Source organism: Amblyraja radiata, chromosome 1 (assembly GCF_010909765.2).
Source record: "Amblyraja radiata isolate CabotCenter1 chromosome 1, sAmbRad1.1.pri, whole genome shotgun sequence".
In the NCBI taxonomy this organism is placed as follows: domain Eukaryota; kingdom Metazoa; phylum Chordata; class Chondrichthyes; order Rajiformes; family Rajidae; genus Amblyraja; species Amblyraja radiata.
The window spans coordinates 161790557-161812721 of NC_045956.1; the positions used below are offsets into that span (position 1 = coordinate 161790557).

Genomic DNA, 22165 nt, shown 5'->3' on the forward strand with positions numbered 1-22165 from the left:
TCCTCTGGGCAAGAAACTCTGTGCATAACCATTTCCTTTAACCACGGAGTCAGTGGCACAAAAAAACCAAAACTATCTGCAATGTGTGATTTTTCCCCCTCTATTTTCAACTTAAAAGTTTACAGCCATTATCACTGAAAGTGAAGTTTGAGGCGAAACATTGTCAGTCATGCACTAGCATGTCTCACTGTGCCTCAGATTGATTAAAGTCAGTCTTGCAATTCACATTTAATGAGGAGCAATGCAATCAAGTAATTTGCAGATCACTTAAGGTTGGCTTGAGGTGGGGAATCTGCACAGATCCTTTTGAAGGAGCAGCCTCAAAAGGGATTATTTCAGACCCTATTTATGTTAAGATTTAATGTAAAGTAATAATCCAATATTGTTACGTCTTCAAAAATTTACTCTTAGTTTAGATGCGGAAGTTCTTACTGAATTGAAACGCATACTTGGTCAATTCCAGCTTCTATTAATGCTCCAGGAAACGATGGGATACCAAAACTGATCAAATTCAATCTATGATGAAATTGCAGTGATGGGCAGATGTTGTTATCAGTCCCCATTCAGAGCTATATAAATGACTGGGGGGGAAACAAATTCTGTTGATAAACATGTGCCTTTGTCTCCATTTTGACATTTTTGCGATAAACAAAATTTCAAAGCTTTATAATCACCAGTTCAAAACGTATCACATCACAGACTGTGCTACTTGTGCCCACCTCTAGTAGTTTTTTGAAAATAAATATACTGTAAATAATGTCACAACTGGTGTCCACAGATGTTGCTTAATACTAATAACTCACTGTTACAGTGCAAAGAGCATCTTTAATAACAGAAGTAATGAAACCGCACTTCCATGGATCTATTTAAGCTGCTTTATCCAAAACTGCTGGAGAATTTCAGCTTTGGAGATACCTTACATTCACCGTTAGTGAGCCACAGTTTAATGAGTGTTATAATCGCTCACAGACCAGTACATCTTCAAAATCAAGAAAAATTCATGAAATTTAAAACAATTCTTGGAGAAAAGTGGCATATGAAGGAGAATGGATCTCAATCTATGCATACTAGTCAATGTTGGACTTCATGAATCACAAAACTTAATACGAGTGGCACTCTCCAAATCATAGCATTGTCAACTATAGCACAGAATTCTACAAAACTAAGCTGTTATTCTGCAACATTCTAAATGTACTTAGGTGTGGAAGAGGAAAGGGGATAATAAAAACTGCCAAAACCTCTCTCACTTGTCTGGGATAAGACATGCTCATCTCACACAGAATAATAAATTCCAGGTTAAAAATTAGTCCAAGTCAAGACCTTCAAATTGTGGTAAGGGGAACCAATAGTATTCACTGATTATATTGAGGTAATGCACAAAAATCACTTCCTTTTCTCCCCCCATCCCATTCTCCAACATCTTTAAAGTTGGCAATAAAATAACAAACCCATGAACCTATCTGCATCTTTGTCATGAACCGTTTGGATGGCTGACAAAGTGGAAATGTAAACGTTGTTAAAATTACGAAGAACGTTAAAAGTAGACCAGTTTTCAAAATGCATTAAACTGTGGCATAGCAAAACAATGAAGAGCTCTGGTTGTCTATCAATTAAGCTGTCCCAAACAATGAAAACTAAGTTTGTTCAAGAGTTAAAATTCACTCCAATACACCAATAAGGAATACATTCCCTGTCACTTTTGAATTTAATTTTGTTGCACAGCTCTCACACAAAAGTAGCTAGTTCCTTCCCTGACCAAAATTCACACATTCAACTTATTTCTGAAATTTCAGACCAAATTGTGCCTGTTTATATGAAAATTGCTTTCTAATTCCAGCACAAAAAAAATCAGCCTATATATAAACGTGATAAGCTGCAAGAAGTGAAATAATTCAACATATTTTGGGTCATTTTCCATTTATTTCAGCGTGGGGGAAAACTTGAGGTTTAATTTGAACAGTTACCATAAATATGCTGTTAAGTTTAACCCTCCTAAATACTGTAGGAAGGGGGAAAAAAGACTTGGATTTTTGGTGATGGAAAACATGATCAGAACATAAGACATATGTTTGCAGTGACACCTTAGTTAATACCCAAAGGATTTTTGATCAAATAGCACTTCCAAGCATAAACAGCAATGCGATCACAAAGACCTAAAGACATGCAACTGTCAGATATTCAATACAATCATACATCAGTAGTTAAATTTTGGAAGGTCATTAATAGCACAAAACTCAAATTCTGAAAAATAGGAGCACAACTGTTTCCAGAAGCGAAAACAAAGAATGCTGAAAATGCTCTGGTCAGGCAAAACATTATGAGGGAAAGTTAATATTTCAGGTCGGTGATCTTTCATCAGACCTGATCCTCATTCTCCAGGTGGTGGCTGACCCTATTGAGTATTTCAGCATTTTCTGTTTCTATTTCAGGTACCTGTTGTTATCCGTTTTCCAGTAGAATTTTCCCTTCATCCCCATCTTTCCAAATTTTTGTCAGTGACACATTCTTCCATAATAAACCTTACTCAAGTTACTCACCCAAGATCTGTCATGGGACATTTCCAGCACATAACAGACAAGCACCAAATATTCTCTCCAAATCCTAATACCAAATAGTATGTTGTAAATAGCCGATACAGTGCTCAAGGCTGTGATTCCAAGCCACATTACATTGCAGAGATATATCAGCACTGATCTTTCAATACCCGAGTGAACATTAAACACGCATGCGTAATAGTTCACGTGTTGGTTGTAATGTTTTCAAAAAATGTTAAACCAAGAAATTGTCAAAAAAGGAAGTTTTTTTTGCAGTCTCAGCTTTGGTTTATCAGCACGTGCAATGGATAAACTAAAGTAGTTTGATGTATGGTCATTTTATATAAACAGAAATTCTAAACTTCAAGTTACTTCAGTGAGTGCATTTGAAAATGAAAGAACATGCCTTAGATCCTTTTTTTTTTTTTAAATGTCATAGATATGGAAGCTTCATGCTCTCATCGTGGTAACAAATCCTAATCTTTCGTTATTTAAAACTATAATTGTTTAACTGAATGGCACACATTCACCGCAGGTCTCCAAATAAAAGGGCAAAATTCACATATGCATTTCATTATACCAATGATATTAATGCAAATCTACAACAATTATATGGTCATTTCATGGTTTGGTGGGGGGGGGGGGGGGGGTTGAACAGCAGCAGGTACTGGCCTAAATTACTTTCAACTTGTCTATACTGCAGAATATACATAATTTAAGGTGCTTTAAAATTGTTATCCTTGCACCAATTAAGAGATTTTTTCCCCCTAGTTTCTTTTGGTTGCTCTTTGAAATAAATTATAAGCTTGGGACATCACTTTTAGACCTCATCCACTGGGGAATCCTTTACTTGCAATATTTCGGCAGCCAATCGAGGCAATCTTGAAAAACATAGTTAATCCTAATCCTGTGTTTACTTGACAATTCCTGTGAGTTTAAGGGGAAATCAATCAACAACACTCGAGCTAGAGCCTTAGCTGACTATTCATGCTCCTTAGTCTGGGAGCATTAAAGTACCAATTGCAATACTATGTTACCATCTAAACTGAGATCGCAAGATAAAAGCAGATAATAATAGTCATTTGATCAACTGTAATCCATCCATGTAGAAAAACCTCCTGGAGTTTCTACCTGTCACTTAAATGATTTAAATGTTTGTGCTTAAAATTCTTACCTGCTAGTCCAATCAGAGTGGAAGATATCTCGGTACAGACTAGGGATCAAGTTCAAAATCTTGCTAGTCAATATCACGCCAGACAAATAACACATTTATTGGGGTAACTGAGAGTTTTGTTTATCCTGATGTAAAGGAGATAATCCTGGATATTCCAGATCTTTTTTATCAAGCAATTATACATTTAGATAAGTTTTATCTAAACCTCCCTCCATATAATCTAAAATTTATAATTCAATGACATAATCAGCCCACTAAAAGATACATTGCTCAGTATATGTAGGGTCTCACTTCTTTAGCCACAAAGCCTTATTTGTCCGTGCACTATGAATTATCACCAGATCAATTTCTATTGCGTTTTTGAATGATTTAAAAATGAAGATGTTGAAATATTTGGGCAAATAAAAGCTGTTCCAATTGAGTCATAACATTTCTTGCCTGGCCGGGTTGATTTTAATCACTGTGTACACATAGACATTCAAGTCCAGGTAGTAAGACATAAAAAGATCTCAATTTGGTCGACTGTTTTACTAACAGATTCAGGGCATGAATGATGATGTGGGAAAGAATGGAGGGTGGGATTACATCAGCACGTTGCTGACTGGGTCAGTGTGTTCTAAACCAGAGTCATGCGATTATGTTAGTTTCTGCTACTTGCACAGCAACCTGGTGTAGTAGGATTAGACAAATTAATTATTACCCTTATTTCAGTCATCTTAGAATTGATCATTTCAGATGTCACAAGCCAAAATATTTAAGATTCTGAACTGAGCAATCAGTTATTTCTGTTGGTAACAGCAAGAGTATGAAGTCAGAATAGATATTGGGGTAGAACCTTCCCCTATGTTGCTTGCACTGAACATGTATTTCTAGCTAAGCATCAAACTCTACTACTGCAATACAATTCCAGCTGAACTGAACGTTTACAGATTACAATGCATAATTGCTTTTACATGCAAGTATTTAGTGCAAGCAACAAAAGTACAGTTTTTTCACTCTGATGGATTTCCACTGCCCCACTACTAAAAAACAAATTTTCTATAATAGATCAGTAATGAGCAATGAAATAAATGTAAAATGCAGAAGAGATGGAAAGCAAATGGGAAGCTGGTGCCATTGATGGGAGCTTCATAGGCTCCACTTTGCTGTTATTATAAACATGCTTAAACATGTGCATAAACAATTCTTATCCTAACAGATGCAAAACAGGTTCTAAAGTATTAAATGATTTTTGGTATTAATTTACAAAAAGACTAGTCATTTTTGTTTGCATCGGGGATAGGCAATGGACAGGACCAAAGAGAAAGGATGGGAAATTGAAGGGAGTATCTGTTAGATTAAGTGAAGAGGAAGAGGTACAGAAGAATGGAGACATTTTGACACCGGCAAAGATAAAGCATCTTTTGGCAAACATTCCTTCGCATATTTCCCAGACATATAATTATTGGGGTTTATTTAGTCATTGGCTGCAAATTAGGATAGCCTCCGATCCACAAACGTGCGGGTATATCAACCTGAAACGTGTGATTATTAACAAGTTACTTGAAATTGTAAAAATACTTTTTCCTATTTTTAAATGATAATTTGTAATTGTTAAAGTTAATGAAATCAATATGCCAATTAAACACTACTGATTAGAAAAGGTTATCTGCCCAGCAATGTCAAAGGTACAATCAGAGGTAGGTTGCTATAGTTATCATGGTGACTTTTGGCTTTAAAATTCTATTTCAAGCAGTCATTGAGATTAACAACCTGGCCACTGAAGTTCCGATACTATATATAAAAATTGCATTGCTGCTCGTGTATGATATTAAGAAATCTTATTCAAAAGATCTCCCCTCAAATACTTGTTTGGCTGAGAGTTTAAGTGTATATATTTTATATCTGATTATTTCAAACATTTGAGTGATTGATATCATGACCAGAGGAGTTTCCATTCTCCTGAAAAGCAGTTGCAGAATTGTTGTTAAAGGACATTTGATAAGCTGGAGTACAGTCGACATTTGGCTGGTTATTCGTATAAGGGTTAAGTGACTGTTGTAGATTTGAATGATTGCTAGATAGGTGCATAAATGTGCTGGGTTGATTAGGAGGCAGCACTGGCATGCCACTTGTTGGCATTTTAGGCTCCTGTCGATTCGGTTGCTGCTTTACGTCTTCATCCGTGTCCAAGCGTGTCAACTTTTCCATCCACATCCGAAATCTCTCCTCTGTCTGTCGTTGCATCTCTGCAAAACAGTTCATTGCTTCCTCCAGGACATTGCCGATACAGTTCCGCTCCCATGAGATCCCACCGTCCAGAAGTCCGGCCATTTGGGTGGCAGTGCCTGCAGACCCCTCTGCACGAGTGTTGGCAGCTTGAAAGACATTGAGGCCATTTGATAAGAGCGATTACAACACACCCATTTTACCTTTTAAAGAGACAGGATCCCTTTCAGTCAGCCTTATCAAAAAGCATTCTAAAATAACAGACTTGAATAATTACAATTCAGATATAATTGATGCATGCCTGTTAAGCAAATTTTGCAATAATCAAAATATATTGGAAATGTCTACAATAGAAAAAAATGTTGTGGCCATTCTCACGAAGCCTCTTGAAGGGAAGGGAAACCACTTCCACTGTACTAAACCTCCCTTATTTAGGGTCTCAAAACACCGTCATTTTTGTATGCAAGGTATGACTAAAACTATAACCAACACCAGAAACAAAAATACAAATGTAATAATTTTAGCTTCTTGAAATTAAAAAGATTACTTTATTAAAAAAAACTTTAAATAATTAAATTGCAGTGGAAAAACAAATCGGTTTTAACACAGCTGAATTTTGACATTGAATGTTAACAGTACGTAACAGTACTGTTTTGTTAAACTAATCAACCTTATACTTTACAAATTTAAATGATCTATGAAATGAGAATAAAAATAAGTGACTTAAGTTACTACATTTTTGTCATGTCGATAACCTTCCGATTTCTTTAAATACCCAGTAAATTTGGCAAATCCCAACACTGAATGGAAAACAAATTCAAAGGACTATGTTGTCCCTGTCACTGTAAGGCAAGGGAAACATATAGTGCTTTAAAAAAAAATTTGAAGGTACAAATGTTATAGACATTTTTTGAAAAACATAACCAAAGCACTTTAAAACAAAACAATCAAAATTAAGAAATTGGCACAAGAACTGCAGAAATAAAGATGAAGTGCTGGAGTATCCCAGCATCTCTAGAGAACATGGATAAGTGACGTCCCGGTCGGGACCCTTCTTCTGACTCATTTTGAGGGTGGTCGGGGATAGAAAGTGTGAGAGATGGGGTGAGACAAAGCCTAGTAGGTAACAGTTTGATACCGGCGAGGAAGGTTTTGGTAGGCAGATGGTGCACAAAAGCCAGAGATGAAAAGAGGGGTAGAGATTGCAGTTACCTACAATTGGAGAATTCAATATTCATACCGTTGGGTTAGAAACTACCAAAGAGGTATACGAGTTGTTGTTCCTCCATTCTGCCTGTAGCTTCACCGACAATGGACAGAAAGGTCAGTATGTGACTGGGAAGATGAGTTTAAATGGTTAGCAATTGGGAGATCCTGGAAGCCTTGGTGGACCAATCGTTCATGTATGTTGAAAAGGTCGCAAACCTGCGCTTGAGAGGAATATCATCTTTAAAACACGACAACTAGCATCCCATCACAGCTTGGTTTGGGAACAGTTCCATCCAAGACCACAAGAAATTGCAGCGAATTGTAGACACAGCCCAGACCATCACACAAACCAACCTCCCTTCTATTTACTGCATTTTACCTCACGCTGCCTCAGCAAAGTCAGCAGATAATCAAGGATGAGCCGCACCCTGACCACTCCCTCTTCTCCCCTCTGGCAAAAGGTATACGTGTGAAAACACACACCTCCAGATTCAGGGACAGTTTCTTGCCAGCTGTTTTCAGGCAACTGAATCGTCCGACCACAACCAGAGAGCAGTGCTGAACTACTATTTACCTCTTTGATGACCTCGGACGATACTTGATTGGACTTTGCTGGCATCACCTTGCACTAAACGTTATTCCCTTATAATGTATCTATACACTGTAAATGGCTTGATTGTAATCATGTATTGTCTTTCTGCTGACTGGATAGCACGCAACAAAAAGCTTTTCACTGTCTCAGTACAAGTGACATTAAACTAAATTGAACTAAATTAAGTTGCCAGTTCCTGTCTGGAATTTTTTTCTTTGTACTAGAATTCAGCAGACCATCAATCCTGTCAACAGCAACCTGCCATTTTGCAATTTACTTTATTGTTAGCATCAATTATTGGATGCAATTCAAATACTGATTTCCTTTCCCATCATAAACCTGCCATTGTGAGGTCTTATTTTTCCACAGCATCTCTTTCTTTTACATATCCAGAGACTCTTTTTTTCTCTACAGGTATAAAAATATTACTTTTACGTTAAGAGCTGGAAAGATAGAGAAAAACATTCGAGCAATGTATTTTTTAAATATATCTATTCAATAATCTAAATATGTTTGAAATGTCACACAGGCACATTAAATTTCTGCCAATGAAACCGACTCTAGACGATACCATTACTTGGCATCTTCAAAATTTAAAGTTAACCAGAGCTCCCCTGGACCTCACATTTCACCCCACCGGTCTCTGCATCCAACACAGCATCCTCTGACATTTCCATCATCTCCTACGTGATCCCACCACCAGTCATATCTTCCCACCCCACCCCTTTCCCCTTTTTCGCAGAGACCGCTCCCTCCACAACTCCGAAAATGTTGTGGCCCGGCAACCACAGGAGATGGAACACATGTCCCTTACCTCCTCTCTCACCTCCAACCAGGAACTACAGGTCCATCCAGCTCAGACAGAAGTTTGCATGCACCTCCTCCTCACGTACTGCATCCAGTGTTCTCGATGTGGCGTCCTGTACATCAGCGAGACCAAGTGTAGATTTTGGTTTCGCCGGACACGTACGCTTGGTCTGGCAAGCCCAAATGGATCTATATCTCTCCCTCCTCCCCCCCCCAATCAGTCTGAAAATGGGTCCTGACTCGAAACAGCACCTATTCATGTTCTCATGAGATGCTGCCTGACTCACTGAGTTAACCCAGCACTTTGTGACTTTTAAAGTTAACCTGTTTGAAGAACAAACGATTAAAGTATGTTAGACTGGTAGTGAATGACTTGCCCCTTAGTACAACCATTTCAAGAAATTTCAAAACATCTTGCTTTACATTTGATTCGAGTTGTACCATGTTATACCATCTAATATACATTAATGAAATTCACCATAGCATTCAGCACAGTAGTACACTCTTGTCTCTCTTCATGAAAAGGGGGACTATCTACACAGAACAGTACAACACAGGAACAGGTCCTTTGTCCACAATATGCTGAATATAATGCCTAGTTAATATCTGCCTGCACATGATCTGTTTCCCACCATTTTCTGCATAGCCTATCTAAAAGTTTCTTAAATGCTACAATATGTACCTCCACCACCACCCCTTGGCAGAGCATACCAGGCAACCACCTATGTAAAATAAAACCTGCTTAGCACCTCTTTAAAACTCTCCTGCTCAGACCATTAAGCTATGCGCTCTGGTCTTTGCCTTTTCCCCCGTGAAAAACGTCCTGACCATTTATCCAATCCATGCCTCACAATTTTATATACTTTTCTCAGGCCTCCCCTCAGCCTCTGAATGTCACCCATTTCTTCTCTCCAGAGATGCTGCCTGTCCCGCTGAGATACTCCAGCATTTTGTGTCTATCTTCAGTTTAAACCAGCATCGGCAATTGCTCTGTAGGTTATGGATAGGTGCCGTTTCAGGTTGGGATCCTTCTTCAGGACAGTTCCCAACTGTTATCGGGCAACTAAACCATCCTGTCACCAACTAGAGAGCGATCCTGACCTGCCATCTACCTCATTGGAGACCCTCAGACTATCTTTAATTGGATATTATCCTGCACTAAATATTATCAAATCATATATTTCCACTGACTGGATAGCATACAACAAAAAGAGCTATCCACGCGACAATAAACTAAACTAAATTGATAGGTTTATACAAGAGGGGGTAGACACAAAATGCTGGAGTAAATCAGCGGGACAGGCAGCATCTCTGGAGAGAAGGAATGGGTGAAGTTTCGGGTTGAGACCCTTCTTCAGACTCATTTAAACCAGCATCTACAGTCTTTCCTACACGAGGAGGGGGATTTGGCAGATGGATGGATAAAGGCCAGAGATAAAAAAAGATGCAAGATAAGGAGAGAAGAGTAAAATGTGAAGCCAGAGGATGGGCTGAAGTAGATGCAAGTTAAGGAGAGTAGGAGTGAAATGTGAAACCAGAGTAAGGGATCTCAGTGAAAGGGGCTGTAAGCAGAATATGATGTGCTGTTCCGCCAATTTGTGTGTGGCCTCACTCTGGCAATGGAGAAGGTCCAGAGACAGAAACCTGGTATGGGAATGGGAAGGGGAGTAAAAATGGTTAGCAACCGGGTGATCCAGCAGCCTAGGCGATGGAGCGCAGGTGTTCAGCGAAATGGTGGCCAAGTCTATGCTGATGTTAAGGAGACCACAATGAAAGCATTGAATGCAGTACATGCAGTTAGAGGAAATACCAGTGAAGCAAAGGGGTGTAAACACCCAAGTGAATATCAATGATGCCAGAGTGGAAATGGTTGAGGGCTTTAAGTTTCTCGACGTAAATATCACTGACAATCTGGTCTAGACCAACCACATTGAACCTATGAAGGTTCTACAATGCTTCTACTTTCTCTTTCTACAGTGTGTGCTTGGACCGTGCTGCCAGAGGCAATAGTGGAAGTGGATACAAAAGTACCGTTTAGGACACTTTTTGGGAGGCACATTGATATGCAGGGAATGGAGGGATAGGGATCACATGCAGGCCCAGGAGACCACAAGATTCAAATAACAATTATTGATTTATTTGTTCTTTCTTGTCTTGCTATGTATGAAACTGCTAGATATCGATAGCCATTCAAAAACTCCTCATTATCTCACTCATTAGTCAGCAATCCTTTCCAAAGAAACAGTGTTTGAAGACCGACACCTGCGTATTCGCTAGCAAAAGAGTACACATAGAGGGAGAAATATCAGACAATCTTACAGCATCATCCTGGGTGCAAAATCAGTAACTTACTGATAGGACAAACATACTGTGCACCTGATGCTCCCACTCGTTGTAATCGTTTCAATATTTCCCCCAGCCGCATTAAATTGTCATAATCTAGCCTCTTGCCTTTTTGCTCAACTGTGAATAGTAATGCTTTTAGATATTTATCATGGGTTTAACCCACATCCTGGCCCTGCAAATTCTTCCAGTTCTATCACATTTGCTGAAAACCAACATTCCTCACTTAGTTCACCACACCCATCACAGCAGAGGTTTTAGTAATCCCTCGCTAAACCAGATGTCCCGTTTCCTTACAAAATCTCAACACAAATGCTAATGATGGGTTTTTTTAACCTGTGTCCATCAAATTCACAATGCCATACCAAATTATAGATGGAGATCAGAGATCGTTGTGCTTCAGTCCATGGCCTATGACCCAGCCTTTCCAGTTTCTCCATTGAACTCGAGCCTTCCAGTTTTAGTGACAGACTTGTGCATCTTTTCTGCACCCTTTCCAACGTTATATCCTTCCTATTTCTGGACAGGCAGAATTGCACATAATACCTAAAGTGTAGTCTTAACAATGACTTGTACACTTGCAACAGGACCTTCGAATTCATAAGGGTTCATAAGGATTCGTAAGGTTCATTTATTGTCACATACACCAATTGGTGTAGTGAAATTTCACTGGCCAGGTCGGTCATACAATTTAAAAAAGCAACAGACTCAAAAACACACATTTTAACATAAACATCCATCACAGTGACTCCTACACATTCCTCACTGTGATGGAAGGCGAAATAAAATTCAAGTCCATCCCTTTTTGCTCTTCCTTGGTCGGGGGCCTCGAGCCCCCCGTTGACGGGACGAATTCCTGTACTGTGTCCAGACCAAGCATGCCAAATGCCACCTTCACCACTCTACCTGTGTTGCCACTTTCAGGGAGCTATTTACCCATTCTCTTCGGTCTCACTGTTCTACAATTCTCCAGAGCCCTGCGATTTATTGTGCAAATCCAGCCCTGGTTTAACTTTCCGAAATGCAGCACCTCACACTTGTTCGAGTTTAAATTCAATCCAACTCCTTTGCCCACTTTCCCAGTCCATCCAGATCATGTGGTAATCTTAAATAACATTCTGTACTGTCTACTACAGCACCAATGTTGGTCTCATCCGCAGATTTCTAACCATTTCCAGTTAACAACTGTCGTCCAAATCATTGAGAATGTCTCCTCCCTGCCATGGTCACCCTTCTTTGTTAGCTCTTCAAAAACTTCAAATCAAATTTGTAAGACATGATTTCCCAAGCACAAAGCCATGCTAATTATCCCTAATCAGAATCCTTTCCAGTAGCTTTCCTACCACAGATATTAGCTCACTGACCTGTAGTTCCCTGGCATCTTGTTGCAGTCCTTCTTAAATAAAGGCACAACAACAGCCATCCTTTAGTCATAAAGTACCTCACTAGTGGCTAAGATTGCGTAAGTATGTCTCTCAAGGCTCCCTGCATTTCCCCCCTATTTTCCAACAATATTCTGATATACTCACCCACAGAGATATATCCACCTTAATATGCCTCAAGACTGCCACTACTCTGTTGTAATGTGGATATGTACCAATACATCACACTTCATTCCCTAATTCCTTAGTATCCACGAGGTAGGCCCAATGCTCTACAAAGGCTCAAAGGCTTTGTGCTTCTTCCCAATTTTATTGAAAACCCCATCTTCCATTAATCAGACTTATATTTTCCTTTGTCGCAATAAAGAAATCCAAATGCTGGTTTACAAAACAGGGACACAAAGTGCAGGAGTAACTCCATCTACACGTCACGCTACCTCTGCAAGGCCACCAGCATAATCAAGGAACAGTCTCACCCCATGCACTCCCTCTTCTCCCCTCTCCCCATCAGGCAAGAAGTACAGAGGTTTGAAAGTGAATACTTCCACATTCAGGGACAGTTTCTTCCCTGCTGTTATCAGGCAAATGAACTGCCCTCTCACCAACTAGATCTTGATCTCCAATTTACCTCACTGGAGAGCTTCAAACTATCTTTAATCAGACTTTACCTTACACTAAACATTATACTCAAGACAGTGCATTCAGAAAGTATTCAGACCCCTTCACCTTTTCCACATTTGTTACGTTACAGCCTTATTTTAAAATGGATCAAATTCTTTTTTTTTTTAAATCATCAATCTACACACAATACCCCAGAATGAAGAAGCGAAAAGAAAACAGGTGTTTAGAAATTTTTGCAAAGTAACTAAAACAAAATAACTGAAATATAATTTACATAATTATTCAGACCCTTTGCTACGACACTCAAAATTGAGCTTGGGTTCATCCTGTTTCCATTGATTATCCTTGATGTTTCTACAACTTGGAGTCCACCAGTGGCAAATTAAATTGATTGGACTTGATTTGGAAAGGCACACACCTGTCTATATAAGGTCCCACAGTTGACAGTGCATTTCAGAGCAAATATCAAGCCATGATGCCAAAGGAATTGTCTGTAGACCTCCGAGACTGGATTGTGTCGAGACAGATCTGGGGAAGAGTATAAAACAATTTCTGCAGCATTGCAGGTCCCGAAGAGCACAGCGGCCTCGGTCATTCTTAAATGGAAGAACTTTGGAACCACCAAGACTCTTCATAAAGCTGGCCGTCCAGCCAAACTGAGCAATCGGGGGAGAAGAACCTTGGGCAGCGAGGTGACCAAGAACCCTATGGCCCTCTGACAGAGCTCCAGAGTTCCTCTGTGGCGATGGGAGAAACTTGCAGAAGGACAACTATATCTGCAACACTCCACCAATCAGGCCTTTATGGTAGAGTGGCCAGACAGAAGCTACTCCTCAGAAAAAGGCCATGACAGCCAGCTTGGAGTTCGCCAAAAGGCACCTAAAGGACTCACAGACCATGCGAAACATGATTCTCTGATACCCTACTTAACTCTACGCCTTGGTGATTGCCAGTCACCCCCCCCGTCTCTGCAGATATATATTTACTGTTCCATTATTCTGTGTTTGCACTTCTGGGTGAGATGCTAACTGCATTTTGTGGTCTCTGTACTTTTACATTCCACAATGACAATAAAGTTTTGAATCTTGAATCTTGATGAAACCAAGATTGAACTCTTTGGACTGAATGCCAAGCGTCACGTCTGAAGGAAACCAGGCACCACTCATCACCGGGCCAATACCATACCTACGGTGAGGCATGATGGTGGCAGCATCATGCTGTGGGGATGTTTTTCAGCGGCAGAACTGGGAGACAGCCAAGCACACAGCCAAGACAACGCAGGAGTGGCTTTGTTACAAGTCTGTGAAGGTCCTTGAGTCACCCGGCCAGAACCCGGACTTTAACCCGATCGAACATCTCTGGAGGGACCTAACAGTAGCTGTGCATCGACGCTCCCCATCCAACCTGACAGAGCTTAAGAGGATCTGCAGAGAAGAATGAGAGAAATTACCCAAATACAGGTGTGCCAAGCTTGTAGCGTCATACCCAAGAAGACTTGAGGCTGTAATCACTGCCAAAGGTGACTCAAAGTACTGAGTAAAGGGTCTGAATACTTATGTAGATGTGATATTTTAGTTATTTATTTTTAATTACTTTGTATAAATTTCTAAACACCTGTTTTTGCTTTTTTAAATTATGGGGTAGACTGATGATAAAAAGAATGAATTTAATCCATTTTAGAATAAGGCTGTAAGGTAACAAAACGTGGAAAAAATTGAAGGGGTCTGAATACTTTCGGAATGCACCGTAGCCTCTAAAAACTACAATGGCTTGATTGTAATCATGCATAGTCTTTCCAATGCCTGGATAGCATATAACAACAAAGTTTTTTGCTGTACTTCGGTACACATGACAATAATAAACGAAACATCTCTGGAGAAAGTGGATACGTGACGTTTTGGGTTGGGACTGATGCTGCCTGACATGTTGAGTTACTCCAGCACTGTCCTCTTTTTTATATTTTCCTTTGCCTTCAATATTGCTCATTTAGTTAGCATGTCCTGCTCTCCAACCTCCATTCATAAACCCGTCAGATCACTCATTTATAGCAAATTCTCACCAATACACACTGATAAATATAGAATAATTTCCATTTCATTACTATAACATCAACATTATAGACATGAAGATAGTAAAATTAAATTAAGCTTCCCCAAGACATAGTAAGTGTAAATACAATGTACAATGGTGTGCCAAGAAAATCAGTAGGAAATAAAGACAAAGCAAAGGGGAAATTACATCAGAACTGAGGAAGTATTCGTCAATAAAGGTGGAAATAACTGTCTTTGTATCTCTGAAGGACATATAATCTGACAATCCAAATTGCTGCATGTTTCTGGGTTTCGGCCCGAAACGTCGCCTATTTCCTTCGCTCCATAGATGCTGCTGCACCCGCTGAGTTTCCCCAGCAATTTTGTGTACCTGCTGCATGTTTCTGTCCATTTTGCTACTAAAAAGTGACATGAAAATAAGGATTTTTTAAAATTAAAAATCCCAGAAATTAAGATACTTTTCTGTGTTTCGTAAGTTAAGATGTTTGTCATATTTAATCTTTTAATGCTTACCATTCTGCAGACTTTAGAGCATTTTGAGTCTATTCAAAGGCAACACATTATTTTACAAATTATCAAGACCATGAAAATCCCACCTACCTCACATGTGATATTAATTGGCTTCAGACATTTTTGGTCTGCTGTTTTCAGAAAAACTAAAATGAAAATCTATGAGGCATTTCATTGCAGAAAGCCAGGAATGCTACACTTCAAAAAACACAAGTCTTATCTCTAAGGAGACTGACTATTCAGCCCTACTTAAAACTACCTCTAAGTTTGCATACGGTATTTATCCTCAATACCATAAATATTAACTTGATATTTATTTTCAGATGCTTCCAGATCTGCGGTGTTCCAATATTCCACTTTTATTGCATTTTTAAACAACTTTTTATTTACATTTCAGAGCATCCCAAAAGGAAAATGATGAATTTGATTGTCCTTGTCTAATGTTGGATGGGACATGCAAAAAAAAAAGGCAAAACACAATGTCAGCCAACTAATCAATTTGCTCAATTACCCAACTCTGCCGATCTTTGTGGAGTAAGTATATTTTTAAGGATGAGAGCCTGGAGTGAAAACAAATGAAAGTACAGTGCCCTCCAAAATGTTTGGGACAAAGACCCATCATTCATTTATTTGCCTCTGTACGCCACAATTTGAGATTTGTAATAGAAAAAAAAATAAAAATTCACATGTGGTTAAAGTGCACATTAAAGGGTATTTTTATACATTTTGGTATCACCATGTAGAAATTACAGCTGTGTTTATACGTAGTCCCCCCATTTCAGGGCATCATAATGTTTGGGACACATGGCTTCACAGGTGTTTGTAATTGCTCAGGTGTGTTTAATTGTCTCCTTAATGCAGGTATAAGAGAGCTCTCAGCACCTAGTCTTTCCTCCTGTCTTTCCATCACCTTTGGACATTTTTATTGCTGTTTATCAACATGAAGACCAAAGTTGTGCCAATGAAAGTCAAAGAAGCCATTATGAGACTGAGAAACAAGAATAAAACTGTTAGAGACAACGACCAAACCTTAGGCTGACCAAAATCAACTGTCTGGAACATAATTAAGAAGGGAGCACTGGTGAGCGTACTGATCGCAAAGGGACTGGCAGGCCAAGGAAGACCTCCACAGCTAATGACAGAAGAATTCTCTCTATAATAAAGAAAAATCCCCATACACCTTCCGACAGATCAGAAACACTCTTCAGGTGTGGATTTGTCAATGACCACTGTCCGCAGAAGACTTCATGAACAGAAATACACAGGCTAAGCACCGGTTAGCTGCAAAAATAGATGGCCAGGTTACAGTTTGCCAAGAAGTACTTAAAAGAGCAACCACTGTTCTGGAAAAAGGTCCTGTGGACAGATGAGATGAAGATTAACTTATATCAGAGTGATAGCAAGAGCAAAGTATGGAGGAGAGAAGGAACTGCCCTAGATCCAAAGCATACCACCTCATCTGTGAAACATGGTGGTGGGATTGTTACAGCCTGGGCATGTATGGCTGCTGAAGGTACTGGCTCACTTATCTTCATTGGTGATACAACTGCTGATGGTAGTAGCATAATGAATTCTGAAGAGTATAGACACATTCTGTCTGCTCAAGTTCAAACAAATGCCTCAAAACCCATTGGCCGACGGTTCATTCCACAGCAAGATTTCATTCCTTAGTTATGGATGCCATAACTGCACATAGACGAGGTCTCATTCTTATTCCATAATTGCAAAGAAACTTAATTGTTTTTGTAATCAAAGCTAAAAAATGATCAATTCTTGAGTGGCCACATCAATCACCCGATCTGAACCCAAATGAGCTTGCCTTTTATATGCTGAAGAGAAAACTGAAGGGGGCTAGTCCCCAAAACACACATAAGCTAAAGATGGCTGCGATACAAGCCTGGCAGAATATCACCAGAGAAGCCATCAGCAGCTGGCGATGTCCATGAATCGCAGGCTTCAAGCAGTAATTTCATGCAAAGGATATGCAACAAAATACTAAACTTGACTACTTTCATTGACATGACATTGCTGTGTCCCAAACATTATGGTGCCCTGAAATGGGGGGGGGACTATGTATAAACACCACTGTGATTTCTACATGGTGAAACCAAAATGTTTAAAAATGGCCTCTATTAAAACTTGACAATGTGCACTTTAACCACATGTGATTTTTTATTTTTTTATTCCTATTACAAATCTCAAATTGTGGAGTACAGAGGCAAATAAATAAATGATGGTTCTTTGTCCCAACCATTATGGAGGACACTGTGGCTCCTTCTTTTCAGCCACCAATTAGCAAAAATTAAATATGCGATGCATTCCGAAATTTCTCATGGTCAACTTCAGATCTGCCCTTCCATCTTTGGATTATATATCCATGAGGATATTTTATACAACTTTATCTACTTCTTCCATCTAAAATCAGTTGCAAAGACCAGAAACAAAATACAAAAACCGTGAAGGCATATTTTTGACCAACTTCCTCTAATATCTGGGATAATTTCAGCTGGAAGTTTATTCTTGATGGTTGAAATACATTAGAATGGGTAATAATTGTATGCCAGCACTAATAAACAAAGATCCGAGCTATAAATAATAGCAAGCAAAGTAAAGATGTAGAGTGAAAAAAGGATAGACTGCATAGAGACACATCATATAGATGAATTTTAAGGAGAAATACTTATCCACTTTGAACCCAAGACATCAGGTTACTTCCTTAATGGGCAAGTTTAATACATCCATCCCACCTTGGCCACAATCTAATTTCACTCCTGCCATCGGAAAGGTGGTATAGGAGCTTGAAAACTAACGTTGTTGGAGCAACTTCTTCCCAACAATCATCAAGCTATTAAAAACACTTCAACCGCCAACTAAGCTCTGAACGATATGGACTTGGGGGCATTGTTTTTGTCTTGACACAATATTTTTAATATATTTTTACAAACCAAACTTCGTTTTTGCTGTTTATTATGGTATTGACTGATTACTAGGTTCACATATCGTTTATGGTATTGACTGATTACTAGGTTCACATAAGAATTCCATTGTTCTGTTTAATGATAATAAAGCACTCTAGACTAAAGTGTTTGTTACTTCCTAATTTGCAACACACTCTATTGAAGGACGGAGAGATTAAGCTGACAATATGGATGGTAATAGAAGATGAAAAGTGATGGTGATAGGGAACAACAAGTAGCCTGCAGAAGATTTTAATACGGAATGATTATCTGACATTATCTGAACGAACGTGGATGGCAATGGGGAACACAGGTAATTTGCAGGTGGTGTAAATGCAGAATAATTATCTGACATCACAGAATGAATGTCTAGTGAATATTGGACATTTGAGCTGAGAAAGGCAGAAATGATCAACACAAACCACCAAATTAAATTTGGAAGATTATAAAGTAGCTAATGGAAAGATAAATTGCTACTCTTCAGTAGAAATGTTTTGATGAGATCAAGGACCAAGAGTTCAAATTGGAAGAAAGAAGAAAGTTGAAAAAAAATAAAAGCACAGAATGGTGCTTTTTGATTTAAACGATATCCCATTTAAAAATAAACCACAACAAGTCCTGATTGATTATGCCTTCTCACTGGAGAGTGAACATATCTGTCCTGTTACCATATCCTACAAATTTGGTAGCATTGAGTGGTGTGGTCAAGTAATTTAGCTGGGAGAATGTAAAGGGCCTGTCCCAGTTGGCGATATTTTTCGGTGACTGCCGGCGTCATTGACTGACGTATCAGTGTCACAGAAAGATTTTGAACATTTCAAAATCCAGCAGCAACAAACAAAAATTTGCGACACTCGAGCAGACACCACGCGACAATATGTCATCATGCCACGTCACCGCCACAACGTTTTCGGTGACCTGATACGTAATTGGCTTGGTACAATTGAAAATTGTCCCCAGTGTGTGAAGAAGTGTTAATGTGCAGGGATCGCTGGTCAGCGCAGACTCTATGGGCCGAAGGGCCCATTTCCACACTGTATCTCTAAACTAAACAAAAAATGCATCAGTCAGAAGACAAACTGTACATCTCCAATCCATCCTCTTTTAGAGCGGAGGCTCTTCTTCTTGGTTTCTTGGTCCTCCAAAATATTCCAAATGGAATTTAAACTGGAGGTGGTACCCCATCTCCCCCACACCTCTCTCCCCCCTCTCCTCCCCTCTCCATCTCCCTCTCCTCCTCCCACCCCCATCCCTCTCTCCCCCACCCCCCACGGAAGCCAAGCCCACCCCCCACAGAGCGCCCGACCCCCTGGCACACTCGGGCCAGAGGAAAACAAGACCAACCCACCCACCTGCCAAACGATCTCCCTCTCTCTCCCCCTCCCTCCACACTCTTTCCCCCTCCTTCCCCTACCCCATCTCCCTCCTCCTCTCCCTCCCACATCCCTCTCCTCCCGTACCCCACCCCTCTCTCCTCCCCCTCACCATCTCCCTCTCCCTCCAGTCATACACAATAATAATAAATAACAAAACATACAATAAACACAAATTAACATCCACCACAGTGAGTTCACCAAGCACCTCCTCACTGTGACTCACGGCAACTTCCTGTTGTGCCATGCCAAAGGATGGACACAGTGTTCTAGCTAATGTTAAGAATAACTTCCTTACTTTTGCAATTCATTTTTTAACAGTCTTTTCACCTTTTATTAAATTACAAGATATCTGTACATATATTGCCAGAGTTCTTTGTGTCTAAACTCACCAGTCTAAGTTCTTCTCAAGTCTAACATCCTCACTCTTTAATATATGTATGAAAGAATGCCCTCAATATATACTAAAAAGAGGTCATCATAATATTTGACCTACAGGGAAAAGACTGTGAATTTCCCCAGAGGAAATAAACAGCTATTCACTACCTCAAAAGATCTAGTATCTAGAAGTTGATTATAAAAGATGCATTAAATAATAGAACATCACTTTTCTGCAGTACCACAGATACATAAAAGTGAAGAAGAAAAATCAAATTGCATTATCTACAAATAGTATTGAAAAAGCAAAAATAAAAAGCAAATGTCAGACACGGGAAATAAAAATTGTTGAAAATGTTCAAGTCGGGCAGCATCTGTGGAGAAAGAAAATCTCTCCTTGTGCATATTGCTGAGTATTTGCCATTTCCTTGAAAACAATCTCATCAGATACTTTCAAGATAGCTAAAGTCAGTTTCAGGAAAGCAAAGTGATAGCCACACCAATGATCAGGATTTTTATTTATTTATTTATATAAATGGCCTATATTACAACTTACAGCTTTTTGGAGAAATAGTCCAGAGCACAAGAAAACAGGTCCACATGTCCCCTCAGGCCTCCCCTCCCATTCAAGATGATCATGGCAGATCTACTCCAGGTCTCATTCTTCCTCCCCCTCCTCCTCCTCCTCCAGCACATATTCCAAAAACAATATGTTATATTTTGGACAACATGTGCTTTCTCAGATATCTGCTATGTATCTTGAAGTGTCAGGGCAAATCATTGCGGGAAACAATTCAATGCTCCTATTATTCCATACACACAATAACAACATTTCCAAGATACTTTAAAATGCACACTCAATAATGCTGGGTACATTTTTCAACATCCCTGTAATTTCTTTCTTCAACTTATTTTTTAAGGCCATCTATTACGTTACAATATTCACATTAATAGATAACCCGATCATAAATAAAATCTAAGCTTCATCAGATGCAATCAGATCAGACAATATTCCCTCTTCAAACAATGTTGATTGAGGACTATTACAACAAATCATTCAACCTATCTGAGAACAGCTAACTCGGTATAGATTTTAGATCAAACAAGCCATCAGTGGTTTATGTAATCTAGCTAATAGCTGAATGAACTATAGTTACATTCCAATTAATTATCCATCTATTCTGGAGACTTACCTAATGAGTAGTAGAGGCACAATTCAATGACTAAAATCTTGCTGCAATAAACACGGACAAAATATACTGAAACTAAAACAATGGCAGACCAATAATTAACCTAAACTTTATACCATACAGTAAGGTATGGTAAGAGTAAGTAGTACATATCTGTATAAGTCGTACATATCTCATTCTTCATTAATCCCTTGGGTCCAAGGACGACTTGCTTCCACTCAGTTCTGAGGAATAGAAGATGCCTTTGTATGAATTTTTTTTTAAAGGGAAGGTGGCCATTGCCCAAGCTATGCCATGGATTTGACAAAGTAAGGAGTTAGTCTATTGGCCAAGTGGTCAGGGCCAATGAAAAACAAGAGACACCCCTACTCTCAGATTACGCAAGAAGAACTGTGACTCCACATAAACAATCCTGCCATCCGCTGCTCTAGATGTCAGCTGATCTACATCGGTGAGACTAGGCGGAGGTTGGGCGATCGTTTCGCCGAACACCTCCGCTCGGTCCGCAAGAACCTACCTGACCTCCCGGTGGCTCAGCACTTCAACTCCCCCTCCCATTCCCAATCCGACCTCTCTGTCCTGGGTCTCCTCCATTGCCGGAGTGAGCAACACCGGAAATTGGTGGAACAGCACCTCATATTCCACTTGGGGAGCCTGCATCCGGCGGGCATGAACATTGAATTCTCCCAATTTTGTTAGCCCTTGCTGTCTCCTCCCCTTCCTTAGCCCTCGAGCTGTCTCCTCCCATCCCCCAGCCCTCGGGCTCCTCCTCCTCCTTTTTCCTTCCTTCTCCCCGCCACCCCCTATCAGTCTGAAGAAGGGTTTCGGCCTGAAAC

At 39.6% G+C, this 22165-nt stretch overlaps 1 protein-coding gene across 10 annotated transcripts in view; it reads right to left on the reverse strand.

The window, feature by feature from the left end:
• The window catches only part of c1h18orf25 (chromosome 1 C18orf25 homolog), an 81852-nt gene that overhangs the window by 30815 nt on the left and 28872 nt on the right, over positions 1-22165 (reverse strand). Inside the window, exon 3 of one of the 10 annotated variants that reach the window (XM_033034319.1) lies at positions 98-6065. The exons of the other annotated variants lie outside the window; for them this stretch is intronic. Coding sequence (XP_032890210.1) covers positions 5602-6065 — 464 coding nt within the window. The 3' untranslated portion in view covers positions 98-5601. Of the gene's footprint in view, positions 1-97; positions 6066-22165 lie in introns of those variants that run through there. 10 annotated transcript variants of the gene reach the window in all.